The sequence below is a fragment of the Natator depressus genome, chromosome 3, assembly GCF_965152275.1.
Source record: "Natator depressus isolate rNatDep1 chromosome 3, rNatDep2.hap1, whole genome shotgun sequence".
Taxonomy (NCBI): Eukaryota; Metazoa; Chordata; order Testudines; family Cheloniidae; genus Natator; species Natator depressus.
This window is the reverse complement of record NC_134236.1, coordinates 80,866,057-80,883,177: the sequence shown is the minus strand read 5'-3', so window position 1 is coordinate 80,883,177 and position 17,121 is coordinate 80,866,057. Positions and strand designations below refer to the sequence as shown.

Sequence of the window (17,121 nt, the reverse complement as noted above, 5' to 3'; positions counted from 1 at the left end):
AAAAAAAAAATTTTCAGGGGGTTGCAAATTGAACATGTGAAAAAGGTGGATTATAATGGAAATGGTTTGGAATCATTGCTGTAATGGATGCTAACCTATAATATGGTCAAATACGCCTTTATAAATCATGCCGTTATAAACTAACCAACATAAAGTGAATCAGCTGTCTAATCTGTCATAAAATACACACCATGTCCTAAAGACTTTGTACTGGAGTGAAATTTTGTTTTCTACATTGATTAATTCAATTTCCAATAGCTTTGTATTTTAATTGGATCCTTTCAGCTATTTGTTAGGACATCTACAATTCTGTAATCCTGGTGCTTTGATTACAGGTTAAATAGTTCACCTGTGGTGAAATTATAAATGTAAACAAAGTGAGAAATGGGCTGACCCATTGGCTTGCTAAGAGCTAGATTGTGGGAGACTGGTCTGCTGGAGGTCAGACATATGCTGACAGTTGGGGAGAGGGGAAGGAGAGAATAAATAGTGGTTAGCTAATTGAATGTCTTCTGGCACTCAATTCAGGGACTGGTACTGATATTAGAAGAAGCAGCTGAGTTGCTCCAGATTAGAGGCATTTAAACCTTTCAGAAAAGAAAGGAGTGTGTGGTGGGTACAATGGTGACTTCTAACAATGAAAAATCCTTGGTTGAGAATAAACCTGGTTTATTCTGCCTGCTTCAGGTAAAGTTAAGAGGAAAACCCTGAAATGCTAATTCTGTATTCCATTTGCATTGTAATATTGTGTATATCCCCAATAAGACTGCTAAATATTTTCTATGTTTAAGGGCATACAGGGGTTAAGACTAATTATTTGCAGAATGAAATTCATGTAATACACTTAAAGCCACATTACTTGGGCTTTGTAGGAGATGTTTAAGGGCTGAACAAATCTAGGGTTAGGGCATTGGAATGCAGCATAGAGCCTCTGTAGCTGGAGTAGTAATGGAAGCTCTCATGCATGGTTTTAGGCCAATTGGTTTTGAGTAGTAGTCAACCTAGTAATCCTCTTCTGTGCAACTGCTTCATTTGCAGAGAGTAAAGACAGTCCTTGATTGGTGTAGAAGTCTTTGTGCCAGGTCTTCCTGGAGGGCTGAATTTCACCCATTCTGAATTAAAAACTACTGTAATGGATGATATATGCCTAAAAAGTGAGCAGTTATAAAGGCTAACACCAATATAATATAACATCCTATTATAGTAGTCTGGTGACTATAGAAGCACTTATATCTAATTTTTCCTTTCTCCTTTAAAATTTACTTGGAAAATTAATTTTCTTAAGTGCAACTGTATGGGATGTGTGGCATACTTACCGCTTTTTGGTCTTTAATGCGCCACCACTGGCTGCAAGAAAATAGCTGATTATATGTTACATAAAGCAGTTATATTGTTTCCTTGACCCAGAGCTTTGACAATGAGAGGTATTAGACTGTGAAATAGTCTCCCAAGGGAAGTAGTAAAGCCCATCACTCTGAATACTTTTATCTAGATTAGACACTAAAAACTTATTGTAAAAAAACCACACGCATACACCATGTTATTGCACTGTCAGGATGATGCACTAGATGACAGAATAGGTCTGTTCTATCTTTCAAACACCACTAATGCAAATATAGTATATTTAATATTGCTGTGTTTGGCAAGAGTTTTTTAATAACGGATAACTTCTGTTTTCCTACCCTTAAGTCTATTGTAAGAACATGGTTAGTTAGAGACAAATTATGTAAGTGATTCTTTTATTTAAAATTTATTGGATGAAAGCTTACTAGGCATCTGGAAAGAATCATAATATCTCATCTTCTCTAAGTACACTTTTACATTGGAAAAGTATCATTAAAAATGCCTATATTTTTCCTTGTGCACTGTATTAAACTCAGGAACCATCAAATGGGCCTAGAGGCTACTTGTGGTCAGTGTGTTCCTGCATGAATATGCAAAAAATTCCAACCCAGGCCAGTGCTTGTAATATACCTTTGAAGCAGGCTGGAGAACAGCCACTTAGCAGTATGTCAGAGGGACCAGAAGGGTGTCATCTTCCATGCTGTGCTTCTGCTTATGGATTTCTGTAATGTAACTTTATGCATTTGGTCTCTAGTTTGTATTGGGCTGGGAATCAAAGTTTGGGAGGAACACCTATTGCGCTGTTAATTAGCTATTTAATGTAGACACATGTACCACTCAGGGGCTAAATACTTTTTGGTAAACCTTCTGTATTTCATGTAGCCATGGTCAAAGAGACACCGCACAAATCCTTTTGATGAGAGGAGCCAAATACTTACCAGACAAAAATGGAGTTACACCACTGGATCTCTGTGTACAGGTATACATGTGCTTTACATTAACCAGTGTTTTGTGTACAATTGATATGGAATGATTTTTTTTTTCTTCTCCTTTGTTTCCGCTATCTGAAAACAAGGACTTCATCCCTAGAGGTCAGAGACCTCTTTTGAGGAGTTACAGGGAAGCAGCTCCACCTGACTCTTTTGGTTTGACTTCTTGGATTAGTTCAGAATAGCACAACATATGCTATTTTTTGTCTATTAATTCCATTAGAAAATGTTTTATTTTTCTTCTCCTGAGTAATTAGGAAGAATGTATATTCTTGCTATAATCTAGATCAACCAAGATTACCTTCTTATTAGGGTAGGCATATAGAAGATTGATGCCTCTGTCACAAAATAGCTGCTCACAAGGTTAGGGTCTTAAAAGAAGTAAACCGACAGTCATTCAGTTAGTCTCTTCTTAAAGGCCACATTTATTCAGACCATAATTATATCATCTTGGGGTAATACATTCTCTTTTAGGTGTTCATGTGTAAACTGCTATAACAGCTAAGAGCCGAAGGCCTCTACGTAAGAGTAACTTATTACTTCAGATGTTAACTTTTCAAGGAGATGAAGATTTTGCTGCTGAGCCTTCAGTTTTTCAAAGGTATTGCAAACTCTACATCCAGGCCTCTATTTTAAAAAGGATGAGGATGTTATGACTTCCTGTTCCTGCACATTTTCAGCTGCCATGCAAAACAAAATCTAGTTTTGTCAGAAGTCTACGAGGCTTTATAGAATGTACGTTAGTGAGTATCTTGTAACTCCAGTGACCTGTTTCTTTTTGTCTGGTAAGACAAAGGGTCAAGATTCAGGATATTAAATACACTATTTCCAAGTCATCTTTAAAAGTTAGGCAAGCTCTCTTATTGCCTTCTACCTTCTGAAGACTGCACACACAGATTCATGCCTGGTCACTTACAGTTAAAGAATATCTACATGTGTTTGGCAGCAGTTCTGCTATTCATGCTTCTGGTATCTTTTAAAGAAGGATGATTCTGAACGAGTTGTTTAATAGATTAATCTGTAAAATGTCTTGCTCAATTTATAGCACTTTTAGAATCACCTTTGTATCTAATAAGTCTACGGGCTTTAATTACTATCACTTTGGGCACAGTTCCCTCAGCTCCAGTACGCTGCTTTCCCTCAGTCTACATCAGGGGTTGGCAACCTTTTGCATGTGGCCTGCCAGGGAAAGCCGCTGGTGGGCAGGGATGGCTTGTTTACCTACAGCATCTACAGGTTTGGCCGATCGCAGCTTCCACTGGCAGCGGTTCGCTGTCCCAGGCCAATGGGGGTTGTGGGAAGCGGCGTGGGCCAAGGGATATGCTGGCCGCCCTTCCCGCAGCCCCCATTGGCCTGGGATGGTGAACCACGGTGAACCAGTGGGAGCTGCGATCGGCCGAACCTGCAGACGCTGCAGGTAAACAAACCGTCCCGGCCCACCAGCGGCTTTCCCTGGCGGGCCGCGTGCCAAAGGTTGCCAATCCCTGGTCTACGTTTTTGCTAGCATTTCTTTTGTTTCTACAAAAATCTTAGGGAGTAACATACCTTAGTATAATTCCAAATCAGGTTTAACCCGTAAAGTGTCTTTTAGTTTATCAAACATGAGATCAGACTGGAAGAACTCATGTGACACCATTTAGCATATGCAAGATTTTCTGTAAGTGGAAAATTTTGACACATTAATTAAAAAAATTAAACAAATAGTTGGTTGGTTGCCAGAACAGTAGGTGGAATCTACACAGTGTAAGTTAGAAAGTGGGTAAATGATATATTGGTATCCTAGAGATAGGAAAGAGTATTAAGGATGTTGCTGCCTCTAGGACAGTACTGAATAGAATAGTTAGAGGCTTTATAAAAATGGCGATGGCCCATCTAGTCTGGTATCCTGTCTTCTGACAGTGGTAAATGCCAGACACTTCAGAAGGAATGAACAGAACAATTATTGAATGATCCGTCCCCTGCCATCCAGTCCCAGCATCTGGCAGTCAGAGGCTTAGGGACACCCAGAGTCTGGGGTTGCATCCCTGACCATCTTGGCTAATAGCCACCTATCCTCCATGAACTTATCCAATTCTTTTTTAACTCACTCATACTTTATATCCTTTTAAATAGCACACTAGGCCATCCTTAGCATGTGGCTTTCTTATATAGTTATCAAAACTATATTTCCTAATCACTACTGATTTTTATTGCTCACTCCTAATAGTTCTGCGTTGGTAGCTCAACTCATTTGTGATGAGAAGGGAGTGGTTACTGCTCCTTTGGTGCATTTAATTTTGAATATATTCTTCTTCTCTCTTCTCTTCCCACCCCCCTCTCCCCCCCATCTGAGAAATCAGATTGCAGAACTGAGACTAGTTTTTAGACTCTAACAGTCAGCCAGCTAAACTCTGCCTGGATTCAGTTCTGTGCTGAGTGAGCTGTGAAAGAAACGCAAGCTGGGGATTCCTCTAATATGTGTAGCCGCTTACTTTTGTATATTTTCTTCATCAGTCAGCATATTCTGGCATGACTCTAGTTGGATACCTGAAGTACTGTCCTCTGTGGGCTTACAGGAACTTGGGGTGTGTTTGTGCAAGTGCTTGGTTCTAGAGGATTATACTTAGCTGACTTCTAAAGTGTCATTTACTGGTGCTTAAAGGAGTCCTGGCTAGTGAGCTTTGTCTGTAAAGATGTTTGTGACACAGGTCCTTGAAGATTGTGCTGGTGTGATACTGTTGAGGAAACTGAGTGTTATAAAGACCTATATTAATATTCTAATACTTTTAAATATAACTAAAGCATAAGTGCTGTTGACTGGTAGGGAAATCCAAAAAGTCATCTAGGGTAGATTTCCTGAAACAAAATCAGATGTGATACAATTCAGAACTCCAGATTTTGGGAAGCTTTTGGGAAGTTCATTTTTAAACCTGGTGTCTTGGGCGCATATCTAGTCATAATACTTTGATTTTCTTGTCTTGTTCATTTTAATTTAAAAAGTTATACATTGTTTATGGGATTATCCTATTCCCAGGATCTATAAGATAAAAAAAAAAAAGTGTCCCATGAGCTTGTGATTTGGGAATCTTTAGCTAAGGCATCTTAATCCTGTTTTGGGGAATTAGTTTTCTGGGTGCAACAAGCTAGAATAGCAATACCCACCAAATGTGAAAGCAGGAGCTAATATGATTTATGTATAACTCTGTTGTTTTCAGCATTCTTCTTAATTATCAGTTAAAATGGCTGCTGGACTGTAAAGTTATTATAGTTTTTCAAAGATGAAATTGATTACCTTGAGAAGAGAAACTGAGACTACTAATGCTTGACACATGAATGTTCATTTATCTGTATTAACAAAAAATCCACTCAACACCTGAAGCTCACTTTTTATTTAACTTTCAAGTCTTTACTTTGAGATGAGGACTTTGAGTCTTTTGCATTTGCTCTTTAGTATAGGTCCCTGAGGATGGATTGCCTGTCTGTAAGTATGCATATAGCACTTGTTCTTAAAATTGTTTTATAATAGTTTCTTGCTTTAAAAATGCTGTCTTACAGGGTGGGTATGGAGAGACTTGTGAAGTTTTAATACAGCATCATCCTAGACTCTTCCAGGCAATTATTCAAATGACACAGAATGAAGAGCTACGGGAAAACATGGTAATACATATTTTCTATGCTGTGTCTACGTGAGTCTCTCTCTCCTTACTTTCTCTAACACACTCTGTTAGTGCCATTATCTACTGTATTTTAGTCCATTGTTTTTCACTCCATTAAAAATGTATGTATTTAATTTTAACATATGTGATTAAGGATTCTTCTTTTATTAAGAATGGAAATTCTCCTAATTTATTTTGGAATTTGTTTACTGATCACAGTCATGTACGTGACTCACTAGCATTTGACTCCATCCTTTCTTTGAGTACCATACTTGGAACTGCATTTATTTTCATACAAATTTTAAGTTATTTTACAGATATAACAGATATACAGATATAAGTTCTGTCCCTCTGCAGTCCGGCTAATTTCAGGGAGATCAGATTTCACTGGGAAGGGCTTATTTCACAGTCACTGACATGTTCTTCAGGTTGTGAAATTGGTAGCAGCACAGACTCCTGCCCCGCCCCCCCCCCCCCCCAGCTCAATGGAGAGTGGGTACATGGCGGGAAGATGGGAACACCCCAACATCAGCCGTCCACCTGTGCTCTGCACAGCAGACAGGAGGTTCTCAGGAGCAGGTTGGCTGGGGCAGCTCCAAGCTGAGGTGGAGGCAGGAGAAGCAGCAGCTGCAGATGGCCCCAGAGCAGCAGGGGGAGGAGGGACAGGACATCCTGCTCTGAAAGTGCTCCTCTCAGCAAGGCACCGGGGTCAGTGACCCAACCCACCCCGAAGTCGGGTCCTGAGAATAAAGTAGCTGTGATGGGGTATACAAACCCCATATGGGTTAGGAAGGGGTTGTTAAGTTCAGTGACCCCAGTCAGCCTGGGTGTCAGGCTGGAAGGAGGAGGTGGAAGGAAGAAGCACAGCTCAACTGGATGCTGACCTGGCATGAGAGTAGGCTGGCAGTTACCACATCATGCAAGAAACCTGGCTAGGACTGGAAACTGACTGGAGACTGTAGTGTGCCAAAGACTCCCTGTGGGAGGGTAGGCCTGACACACTGTTCATTTGAATGGTTACCAGAAATTCCCTGGTGTGCATTAAGGCAAGAAGCTGCAGCTGGGGTGTGTATGCAAAGAAGGGGGTTGAAATCTGAGCTCAGCAGGGCTGAAGGTTTTTTTAGTTTGTTTGAGGAACAGGTTTTTGGGGGGGGGGGGGTGGATGCAAAAATATGCATGAAGAGAAGGGAATAGGAAAAGTAACAAGGGATGACAGCAGGCATGAAAGGATGTAGTGAAAGAGAATTTTTGTGACTGGGAAAACTTTCAAGGTCCTGGACAGTGAAGGGTGCAGATGAGGGGTGAAAGGAGGAACTGAAGGTAGAGAAGAGACTCTGGTTGTTGGCAAGATAAGTCTGCTTGGGAGAAGTAAAGTTGTTTAAATTCATTCTCTCCTCTTCCTTGCTAAAGAACTGATGGTTAGCACAATTTGGAGCTCATCACTATTTGAATAAGAATGGAAGTAGTGAAAGTTAGGGATCAGCCAGGCTATCGATGTAACATTATAGGGCAGCAACGGAACAAATCAAGAAACTTAGTCATATCGGCAGAGTGATGAAGCTTGTGCTAATCTTGAATTTGCCTTCTTATATGTTCATAAATTCTAAAATCTACTTGATGGATTTTCATACCAAAAAAAAAATGACACTTTGCATAATGATTTTTTATTAGTACTTTCAGAGCATTTATTCATGCTATATTCTCAAGTCCTATAATACAAAAACCAACTTCTAAAATAAATTTTTGAGTAGATTTTCAGTTTAAAAGATCTTTTTGAGTATTAGGTGCTAATTATGAAATGGTTGGGCACATACATATTACCGTTTCTGTGGGGTTCCTGCCTCACCTAGCTATATGTTATGTTTTGGATTAATCTGTAATAGAACATGTTATCTACTTTATTTTACCATATCCAGTTACGGCAAGTTCTAGAACACTTATCCCAGCAGAGTGAAAGCCAGTACCTTAAGATCCTAACAAGCCTTGCTGAAGTTGCTACAACAAATGGTCACAAACTACTTAGGTAAGTGTCAAAATATGCAAGTAGGTCAGTAATGAAAAATATGCTTAAAGATACTTAGTTCCACTTGTTATATCAAGAACAGAATATTTATTTTCATTTGATTTCTTGCCCGACTGGCATGAAGACAAATATCAGTCATACTTGGTAGAAACATTTGAAGAAAGACCATCCTAGTGGGGCTTTCATTTTGCATTTTAAACGAATCTCTTTAAAAGGCTCTTTAAAAGAAACAGTGCAGTTTTTTTTTTAGTGGAGATCAGGTAGGCATTATGACTTTGGGGGCTCTGTAGTGCCGGATCTAGGATCTAGTGGAGTTTTCTGCCGCCTCTTTTCACTTGAAAGGGCAGATTAGGGTCAGGTAGTAAGCTGCAAAGCATGGGGTCCATAGTCATTCTTTGAGATTTAAGGTAAGTAGATCTTTAGGATGGGTTTATTATGGGCTAATGCATTTTGTTTGGTGTGTCAAGATCATCCAAATTCAACAAGCTGTCTGCCGAGCTGTGAAAGACACATCATCTCCTGGCCCTTTCCTGCTGCCTATTCCCTAGTCATCTGATTTGTACCTTTTTAATTTTAAGATTTTTGTGTACCTATGTTGATAATATTCAACCATGTGTCTTTAGAATCCTTAATGACTGTGTGATGGGTTAGACCCTCTTTGGGATGCCATCTGATGTATTAAGCCCCACCTCCTGCTCCACTAGCCTGGATTCCCCCTCTCTGTTTTGCTGAATTCAGCTCTCTGGGCTCCACACACACACGTAGGGCCACACCCAACTGCAGACACAGACCAAAGTCAGCTCTGTGTGAGAGGATTCACCCAGCACTCACGTGTACACCCCTTTTCGGAAATAACCCCAAAATAATACTGTCTTGCATTGTATACAAGGATCTGTACAATGCAAACTCATAAAAATTCACCCTCTACCTCAATGTGAAGAGAGAGATGCACAACTTCTTGTCCCCCTGTCCCTCCCAGTTAGAAATTGCACAAGCTGAGTTTAATAATAAACAAAACAAATTTATTAACCCTAAAAGGCGGATTTTAAGTGAGTATAAGAGATAAACAGAACAAAGCAAATAAAACAAAATACGTAAGCTAAGCTTAATACACTCAAGAAACGGGTAACAATGTAATTTCTTACTCTAAATGTTATTTTAGGCAGGTTGCAAAGTTTCTGTAGCTTAGAGTTCCAGTTATACCTCTTTTCAGACTGGACCACTGTTTCAGTCTGGACTCCCCCCTTGCCATCCCTTCAGGTGTCTTTTAGCTGTCTTTCTTCTTGGGCAGGCAGGCAATGGAGTAGAGTCCCATTTGCCCTCCTCCCCACCCTTCAATAATATTTACATAAGGCTGGACTCTTTTTGTTTTCCAACTTGACAGACCCCCTCTGCTCCCTTCTTTTAGTGGAAAGTTACAACAAGTCCAAGATAATGTTTAGTATCAAGTGACAAGGCCACCTGGCCTGGTAGTGTCACAACTATGTCCCAGGACGCCTCTCAAGAAGGAGAGAGATTAGTATCTTCAGTCTTGTTGTTTCTGCCTAATGGACCATCAAATGTGATGGCCTGTTGTATGGTGGGTGTCTTCCAAAACACACCCAGTTGTAATAGTTACATAGTCCATATTCCTAACTTTAGATACAGAAATGATACCTGCATATGCACTGGATAATCACATTCAGTAAATCATAACCTATCCATTAATCTCACGACTCATCTTGCATAAAACATATCTTTGTTATGCTATATTCATATCATAACAATATTTCTATGAAGAATATTGGGTGTAATGTTACAGGCCATATCTACCATTTTGATACAGTTTACCTATAACTTGTTGCTTCATGTTCCTTCAGCTAAATGTCGCCCTAACATAGGTGCTTCTGCAAGGCAAGAGTATCCTCACATACAAGGTACTCCTATCTCCCATGCTTCATTTTGCTTCTGCTGTCTAACACTAGCATTTTCCTTAAGTTGAATTCTGTTCTCACATCTAGCTACTCCACAAATCAGGCTTCTGCTATTTGACAGCATTGTCTTAAGCATCTGAATCATGTTGCTATTGCAGGCTGGATCTTGGTCTACATGGGCCTCATGTCTGATCCTGTATGGCTATGTATGCCACTGCCTCAACTTCGTTTGTTGCCATCCTCATCCATTCCCTCACCTCTTCTCACTTCTTTAATAACACCCGTATAAGTATCTTATGTCCCCATTATTCAGATTGATGTGCAGAAAGTGGATGTCAGTAGTCTTGCATACAAGTGTACTCACTTCTCTAGTGTCAAATTATTACGCTGGCTCCCTGTACGTTAAAGAACTCCATTTAAAGAAGATTTTTGTCTTTGTAAGCCTACTAAAATGTCCTGGTAGGATCTTGCCTCTGGATATGTCTGCTGACACCCAGAAGAAGCTGGTTCTTTCTTTGAATTTGCTATTAGGAGCACTTCTGAGAAGCAGCTCCTGCCATTAGCAATATCTTTTCTGCACCTTTCTCCACCTCAGTCCATTCTTCCTCTGGTGTTCTACATCTTTCATTGCTGTACAGTGTGTGGTGGTATATAGGTTTTACCTCAGACCTTGTAGGCTACTTGCTAACTCTGTCTTGCACTGACCTTCTTTGTTACTTCACGCAATCTTGTTGTTGGCATAAAACACCTCTTACCTTTTACAGGAAAGTTTACCAGATTTCATTGCTTTCAGTAGTAATGGATTGGCACAGACTCTCTTGTCCCTTGCTAGAGAAGTGAGTCAGACTTTCTCTGAAAGGGCTAACTGAAATAAGATAACTCCAGAGTGGAATTGCCTCATTAAAACCTTCTTGAAACCTTTCTGGAAAAGGAGTGATTTAGAGAGAGGGTATTAATTGGGTAGATTCTCTGCATCAAGGAAAGGAAAGGACTTGTTTGGGCAATGCTCATGAACAGTTTGAGGGAAGTTGGCAGCTTGTCTTTTCAATCAACAGGGGATCAAATAGGTCCCCTTCCACTCCCAACTAAATTTGTTTTACCAGCATTTTTGAGTATGGATCCAATTTGTAGGTAGCAGGTCAGAGCTTCCTACGATGTCTAGAACTTCAGATTCTTCCACAAACTCATTTGTTGCCTTCTCCTTTTGACATGGATCTACTTCACTAGAAAAACATTAAAGGTATATTTAAAAAAATATTAGTTCATCGCAAGTTAAACAACATTAAAGTGCATTGGTTTAATGCCATTTTAATTTTATGTATTGCATACAAAGATAAGCTCACTTTTTGTTTTTTTGTTTTTTTTGTTCTTGTTTTAAAAGACCTGTAGACTTTTGAGTTGAACACCAGATTAAATGTATACATTTTTGCAATGCATTGTTTTAGGTCTCTAAATTCACGGAGTCACAACAAATGTACCACCATGTAAGATGGTGGTGTCACAAATGGCACATAATCCTGCTGACGCATGAAAGCAACCTAAAGGAGTCAGCTAACAGAAATGGAATGACATTTTTGTATATGCAATGTGGAGTAGTTTCAAAAAAAAATCTTAATATTTTATATCTCAAGGGGTATAATTAAAAAAATTTGGCAAAATACTTTCAGATTTTCAAAAAAACTTTGGTTATTCCCCCTTCCTACATTGCAAGCCATCTCTATACTTCAGCAGGGTTTTATAGTGGTTATTTTGTTACCAGCATCGTGCAGGTGAAGAAATGGTACTTGAGAGATCCTGGGTTTAGTTCCCTGCCACAAGCTTGTGCCTCAGTTCCCCATATGTAAAATGGGCATAATACTTCTCCACGCACGGAATTGTTTCAAATAAATTATGAGGTAGTCAGGTATTAATGTTGGGGGTCATGAGTACCTAGACAATGCATGCTGATGCTTGTATAGTTAACCTTTGTAACTAAGGGAGGCTAGTTTTGCAGGCGGAGCAATGCAAGTATCTCTTTTTAATACTCAGCATGTCTAGTATAGCTTTTCTGAAACATATATAGCAGATGTGGTGGGATATTATTTGCAGAAGAGGACTGGATGGAACTCAATCCAGGATTCATTAATACTAGTTTAGGGAAAATGTTAGCTTATTTCTTCTTTTGGGCTGGTCATATACTTATGAAGCATTCTCAGCCTGGGAAGTAAAAGATTGGAACCAAATTCTAATGTGGAAAGCATTGCCATTAGGCTGATCCACATGGATGAATTAAGTTTGTCTCATATCTAAATTAAAATGTCTTGTGTTCAGCAACTTTGGTGGTGGCTAGATAAGAATCTCCAAAATGATAAATGTGTGGCTATGACCAAGGCCTTAGGTGACCACGATTTTGAACCTGTACATTTGTTTTTCTTTTTCCTTTTTTAAAATTTAACCAGGGAAAATGCAGCCTTTTCTGTCACATTGTAATATTATTTTTTGTTAATCCTGGCTTACAAAAAAGCTCCCTGGTCAAAGATCAAATAGCAGCAGGAAAGATGTGAACTCGACATATCACTTTTCCAAAAAGGTGTTAATTTAAATACTCAAATATTTTAGTAGTACCTTTTATTTAAAAAAGGCAGTCTTTTAAAAAAAAAAATGTAGTTTTCCCCCTTCTTTGTTTCCTTTTTTAGAGGATGAACTCTTTCAGACCCAATCAAAATCAGAAGAAGTGCTTTGTTTAGTACAGTGCTTCATATGCTGTTGGCACTCTAATGTTGCTTGAACCAGTTTTACATGTGGTTTGGTCTGGTTTAGGTTATTATTTAAAAATAGTTATGCTACCTTCTGTGACGGACAGGCAAACCATGTTTTAAGAAATACTGAAAACTGGCTAATACGACATTTTAATACCCAGTGTTTATATACTATGTATAGGCTATTGCAGCAGATCTAGGCTGCTTCCTCACTGACGAATCTTCTTTAAGGAATATTATAATACTGTTGGGGCATGATTGTTATTTGGTATGCTGCATAGATTGGAACAACCTATGCTATAACATTAATATTCACTGGTTCAGTAACCTAGTCAGGGCACTATTACAACACCCTTCAAGATAGTAGGTGAGTAGGTATATGACTTTTTATAGCTATGTCACCACACACGTCTCAAAAATTAGAGGGTATAATTTATTGCAGGGGTTGTCAACCTTTTTCTTTCTGAGGCCCTCCCCAACATGCGAAAAAAATTCCATGGCTCACTTGTGCCACAACTGTTTTTCTGCATATAAAAGCCAGGGCCAGTGTTGGGTAGCAACCAGGGCAGTTGCTTGGGCCCCTGTGCCACAGGGGGCCCCATGAAGCTAAGTTGCTCAGGCCTCGTTGGCAGGGCTCGGGGCCATGGGCTTCAGCCCCATGTGGTGGGGCTTTGGCTTTCTGCCCTGGGCCCTAGCAAGTGTAATGTCGACCCTGCTTGGCGGACTCCCTGAAACCTGCTTGCGGCCCCCGAGGGGGCCCTAGATCCTTGGTTGAGAACCACTGATTTATGGTATTTAAAGTCAGAGTTGGCACTCAACACTTGTATTTTAATATGTTGAATACTAAGTTTAACTCCTTGAAGTTGTTTAAAACTGTGTTATGGTGTCTTCAGATTTTTCATAGAGGACAAGCATCCTTTTTACTAGGCTTGAAAAATTCTTGAAGCTTGGTTGTACTGCTTGTTAACAGAAAGCAATCTGAACATGGTTGAGTCTGTGGTGTTGAATGAATTCACTGATATCTAGATTATATGTTAATAATTACACTGATGGTGCAGGGATACTGGTCTACAGTTGAAGTTCTGGCCAATGTAGGTATTAAACTTTTTATTTATTTAGTGACTTTTTTGAATATTATTACATATATTATATTTATTACATGGGGCAAAATACTAGCTAGCATGCTGTTCATCACAACTTTTTTTTTTGTGGAAGCAGTGTGATTTCTATCATCCTGGCCCATTAGCAGATTGGTCTAATTTGATGTATTCAGCACAGTATTTTGCTAATACTGGACTTTAGCACAGTCTCTTTGGCTGGCACAGTTCTAGTAGTAGGCTGAAAGATAATTTCACTTGGAGAAAACATTTTCTTCTGAGTCAACTTGGCTTATGATTAGTGGTGTGTTAAGACCTTACTGTTGTAGATGGCATCTCTTACCCATGCTTCAGAAATGGTATAGGTATATACAAACACTAACAAAATATACCCTAAAAGTTTGTATTTGCTATTTTTATTTAGCTATTATTGCAAAATATCTGGAATTTAAATATGGTTAGAAATCAGTAAAAATTACAGCATGTGTTCCTTGTAGTTTTGGGATGGGGAATAGGTCCGTCATTTGTTAGCCATGTGTGTTGGAGAACTGTTAAATCCCCAAGTGTTGGGCTGTGTTTACCCCTTTATATACTGAATCATTTAATTTACAGAAAAATACTTCAATTTTTTTCCCCCCAGCTTGTCAAGTAACTATGAAGCTCAAATGAAGAGTCTCTTAAGGATCGTGAGGATATTTTGTCATGTCTTTCGCATAGGCCCATCCTCTCCCAATAATGGAAATGACATGGGCTACAATGGAAATAAAACTCCAAGAAGTCAGGTGTTCAAGGTCAGAAAAGTATATGACGTTGTTAGGAAGATAGACGTTAAAGAGATGAATTTCACAAAGCATGCATTCATTAATCAGACATCTCATGAACAGGAAGTAAGTTTGGTTGATACCCATATCTGTTTTTAAGCTAGGCCCACCTCTTTACTTTTTGTGTAATCAGTTTTTTTACATTTTTTTTATTGACCTACAACTTACCTTTTCTTTTTCTTGTCTTAATTTCTCCTACTAATAATCTCATGTCATTTAAAAACATTTAAAATGTCTTATCAATCTGTGTTTGTAACGGTAGATCTTAGTTTTTAATTTCTGTTTTAGGTTTAGTAGTATAGCTTGTAATCTCAATGCTGTAATATTAAGAAATATACTAGAATGCATAAATGTAAACCCAAAATACGATAATTAGAGGTTTATCAAGTTTTTATCACTTCTTTTATATTTCTCAAAATAGATTAAATTTAATCTGTTTCTTTCTTCGCTTTCATCACCAAGTCTTTTCTGAAGTAATCTTGTTTAAGAACTTTCAACCAATAACTTTATTACTGAATACTTTAAAGCTTATTGGCTTTCTACTATCTTTACACATCTGTACAAAGCTCTGGTTAATGAAGTCTCACCTCTGAGTGTATACTTTTCATGTATATGATACTTCTGTAGGAAATTGCGTAACTTGCTATTTTGTAAAGCATTCCGTTTTTGCTATCCGCTAAATTTCTTCTTTTCAAAAGACAGTTGTTACATTTTCTTAATGACGTGAAAATCACGTTAGCATTGAGGTAGGTATGTATGTATGTTGAGAGATGAATATATTGGTAGAAACAAAGCAGCCCCAAAAGAGAATACTCAAAATTTGAACCTTGTAATTCTTCATTTTGTTGAATAGTGTTACCTACTGGAAGGAGGGGAGAAAATATATAAATTAAAAAGCCTCTCTGTTTCAGATGATGTCTGATTCTTGTTGGTAAAATAGTCTGTCCCTTTTTCTCAGTGGACTCTACTGGGAAATATGAAATCTACTGCAGAAGAAATATTGCTAATATAACTCAAGCTTTTTCCTAAAACTGAAATATTACAGTTGAATAACTTGATATGCAGGTGAACATCACTAAACTCTACTCAAACAGTGCCCTCCCTTATTGTCAGCAAAGATTTAATGGCAGAATGCTGTGGGGAAGGTTTGTGTTACTAAGATCACATTGCTTTCTCAAAATATACTGGTAATAGCCTTTTTACACTATATAAAGCAAAACATATATTTTCAAATACATGAACTGAGTATATTTAACGATGTTCTGTACTAACATGGCTTTAAATCTTAACTTGCTAATTAGCAAAAGTGAGAATTGCATGATGGGTCTCAGTTTGTTTTGTTTGTTTTTAGCGAAGTTTGTCTATGTTTAGAAACCTTAAATTTTGAAGAGAGGATTCTGCCTTGGCTTCTGATGGCTTTTCTGTCTGGGTATTTTTAGGACAGATTCATTTTCACTTTGAGGTGTTAGCCCTAATCTCCAGTTTTATATTTTACTTGCAATGGGGAGGGCTAGTTTAAAAATCTTCAGTGGCATGTTGCAAGGAGTATGCTTCTTTTGGACTCACAGTATTCAGATAGCTTAGGTGGTGAGGGCCAGATAGTATTTGGCTCCCAGAAGGCATGTTTTCCTCTTTAATCCTTCCTTAGGTATGTAGTGGTCCTGATCACTTTAATCCTTTGGGAAGGAAGACGTCATACTGTGTCTGCCCGTTAGCAGTGGATACTGTTTCAAGTGGAGGCTGCTTAAGATCTCTCAATGGTACCAAACAATGTGTACATATTTAATACATTTTAAAATGTGTGTCTCGGGTGACATTCTGGCCCTACTGAAGTCAATGATAAAACTGACTGCTGCTGCTAACTTCAGTGGGGCCAAAATCGATTGGTTGATACATATCAAGTACAAGCTTCTGAAATAACTACAGTGAGTAGCAAAAGTTACTGCCACAAGTCAAAATATAAATCCATGCAAAGGTGAAATAAGCACAATGTCAAATCATATTAAAATATCTTCCATAGTACCCTCAACATTGCTAAATTTAGGCTTTAGATTGTAAGATACTTAAAGGCAAAGGTCCTTAACTTAGAGTTCTGCCACTGGCTTTACAGTTTATCCAGTGGCGTAGCCAGGTGGAGAAAACGGGGAGCGGAGATAAAAAAAAAAAAAAAAAAAAGGCGCCACCCGCTTGTACTCACCTGGCGGCGCTCCGGGTCTTCAGCGGCACTTCAGCATTGGGTCCTTCATTCACTCCAGTCTTCGGCGGCACTGAAGGACACTCCCCGCTGCCGAAGACCGGAGCAAGTGAAGAACCCGCTGAAGAGCTGCCGAAGACCTGGTGCATCGCCGGGTGAGTAAAAATTAAAAAGGCGCCACTTGTGCTCGGTGGGGGAGCAGCCGCTGCCCCGCTCCTCCCCTAAGTACGCTACGGAGTTGATCTAGGATTCCAGTTGATCTTAACTTTCATGACTGCTGTTATGAAAGCAGTAGTCTTATGTAGTTGGCTTTCAAACCATTAGGGCTTTGCTTTGAATTGCACCAAGCAGTGAGAAGAACTAGTGC

General features: G+C 39.0%; 1 protein-coding gene across 6 annotated transcripts in view; it reads left to right on the top strand.

Moving 5' to 3' along the window:
• HACE1 (HECT domain and ankyrin repeat containing E3 ubiquitin protein ligase 1) overlaps positions 1 to 17,121 on the top strand; it is an 86,550-nt gene that overhangs the window by 21,516 nt on the left and 47,913 nt on the right. For 4 of the 6 annotated variants that reach the window (XM_074948163.1, XM_074948162.1, XM_074948168.1 and 1 more), the window contains 4 exons: positions 2,227 to 2,323; positions 5,868 to 5,969; positions 7,885 to 7,991; positions 14,380 to 14,626. In XM_074948163.1, the coding sequence (XP_074804264.1) occupies positions 2,227 to 2,323; positions 5,868 to 5,969; positions 7,885 to 7,991; positions 14,380 to 14,626 (553 nt within the window). The remainder of the gene's footprint in view (positions 1 to 2,226; positions 2,324 to 5,867; positions 5,970 to 7,884; positions 7,992 to 14,379; positions 14,627 to 17,121) is intronic. The other 2 variants (XM_074948164.1, XM_074948166.1) reach the window with 2 other exon arrangements.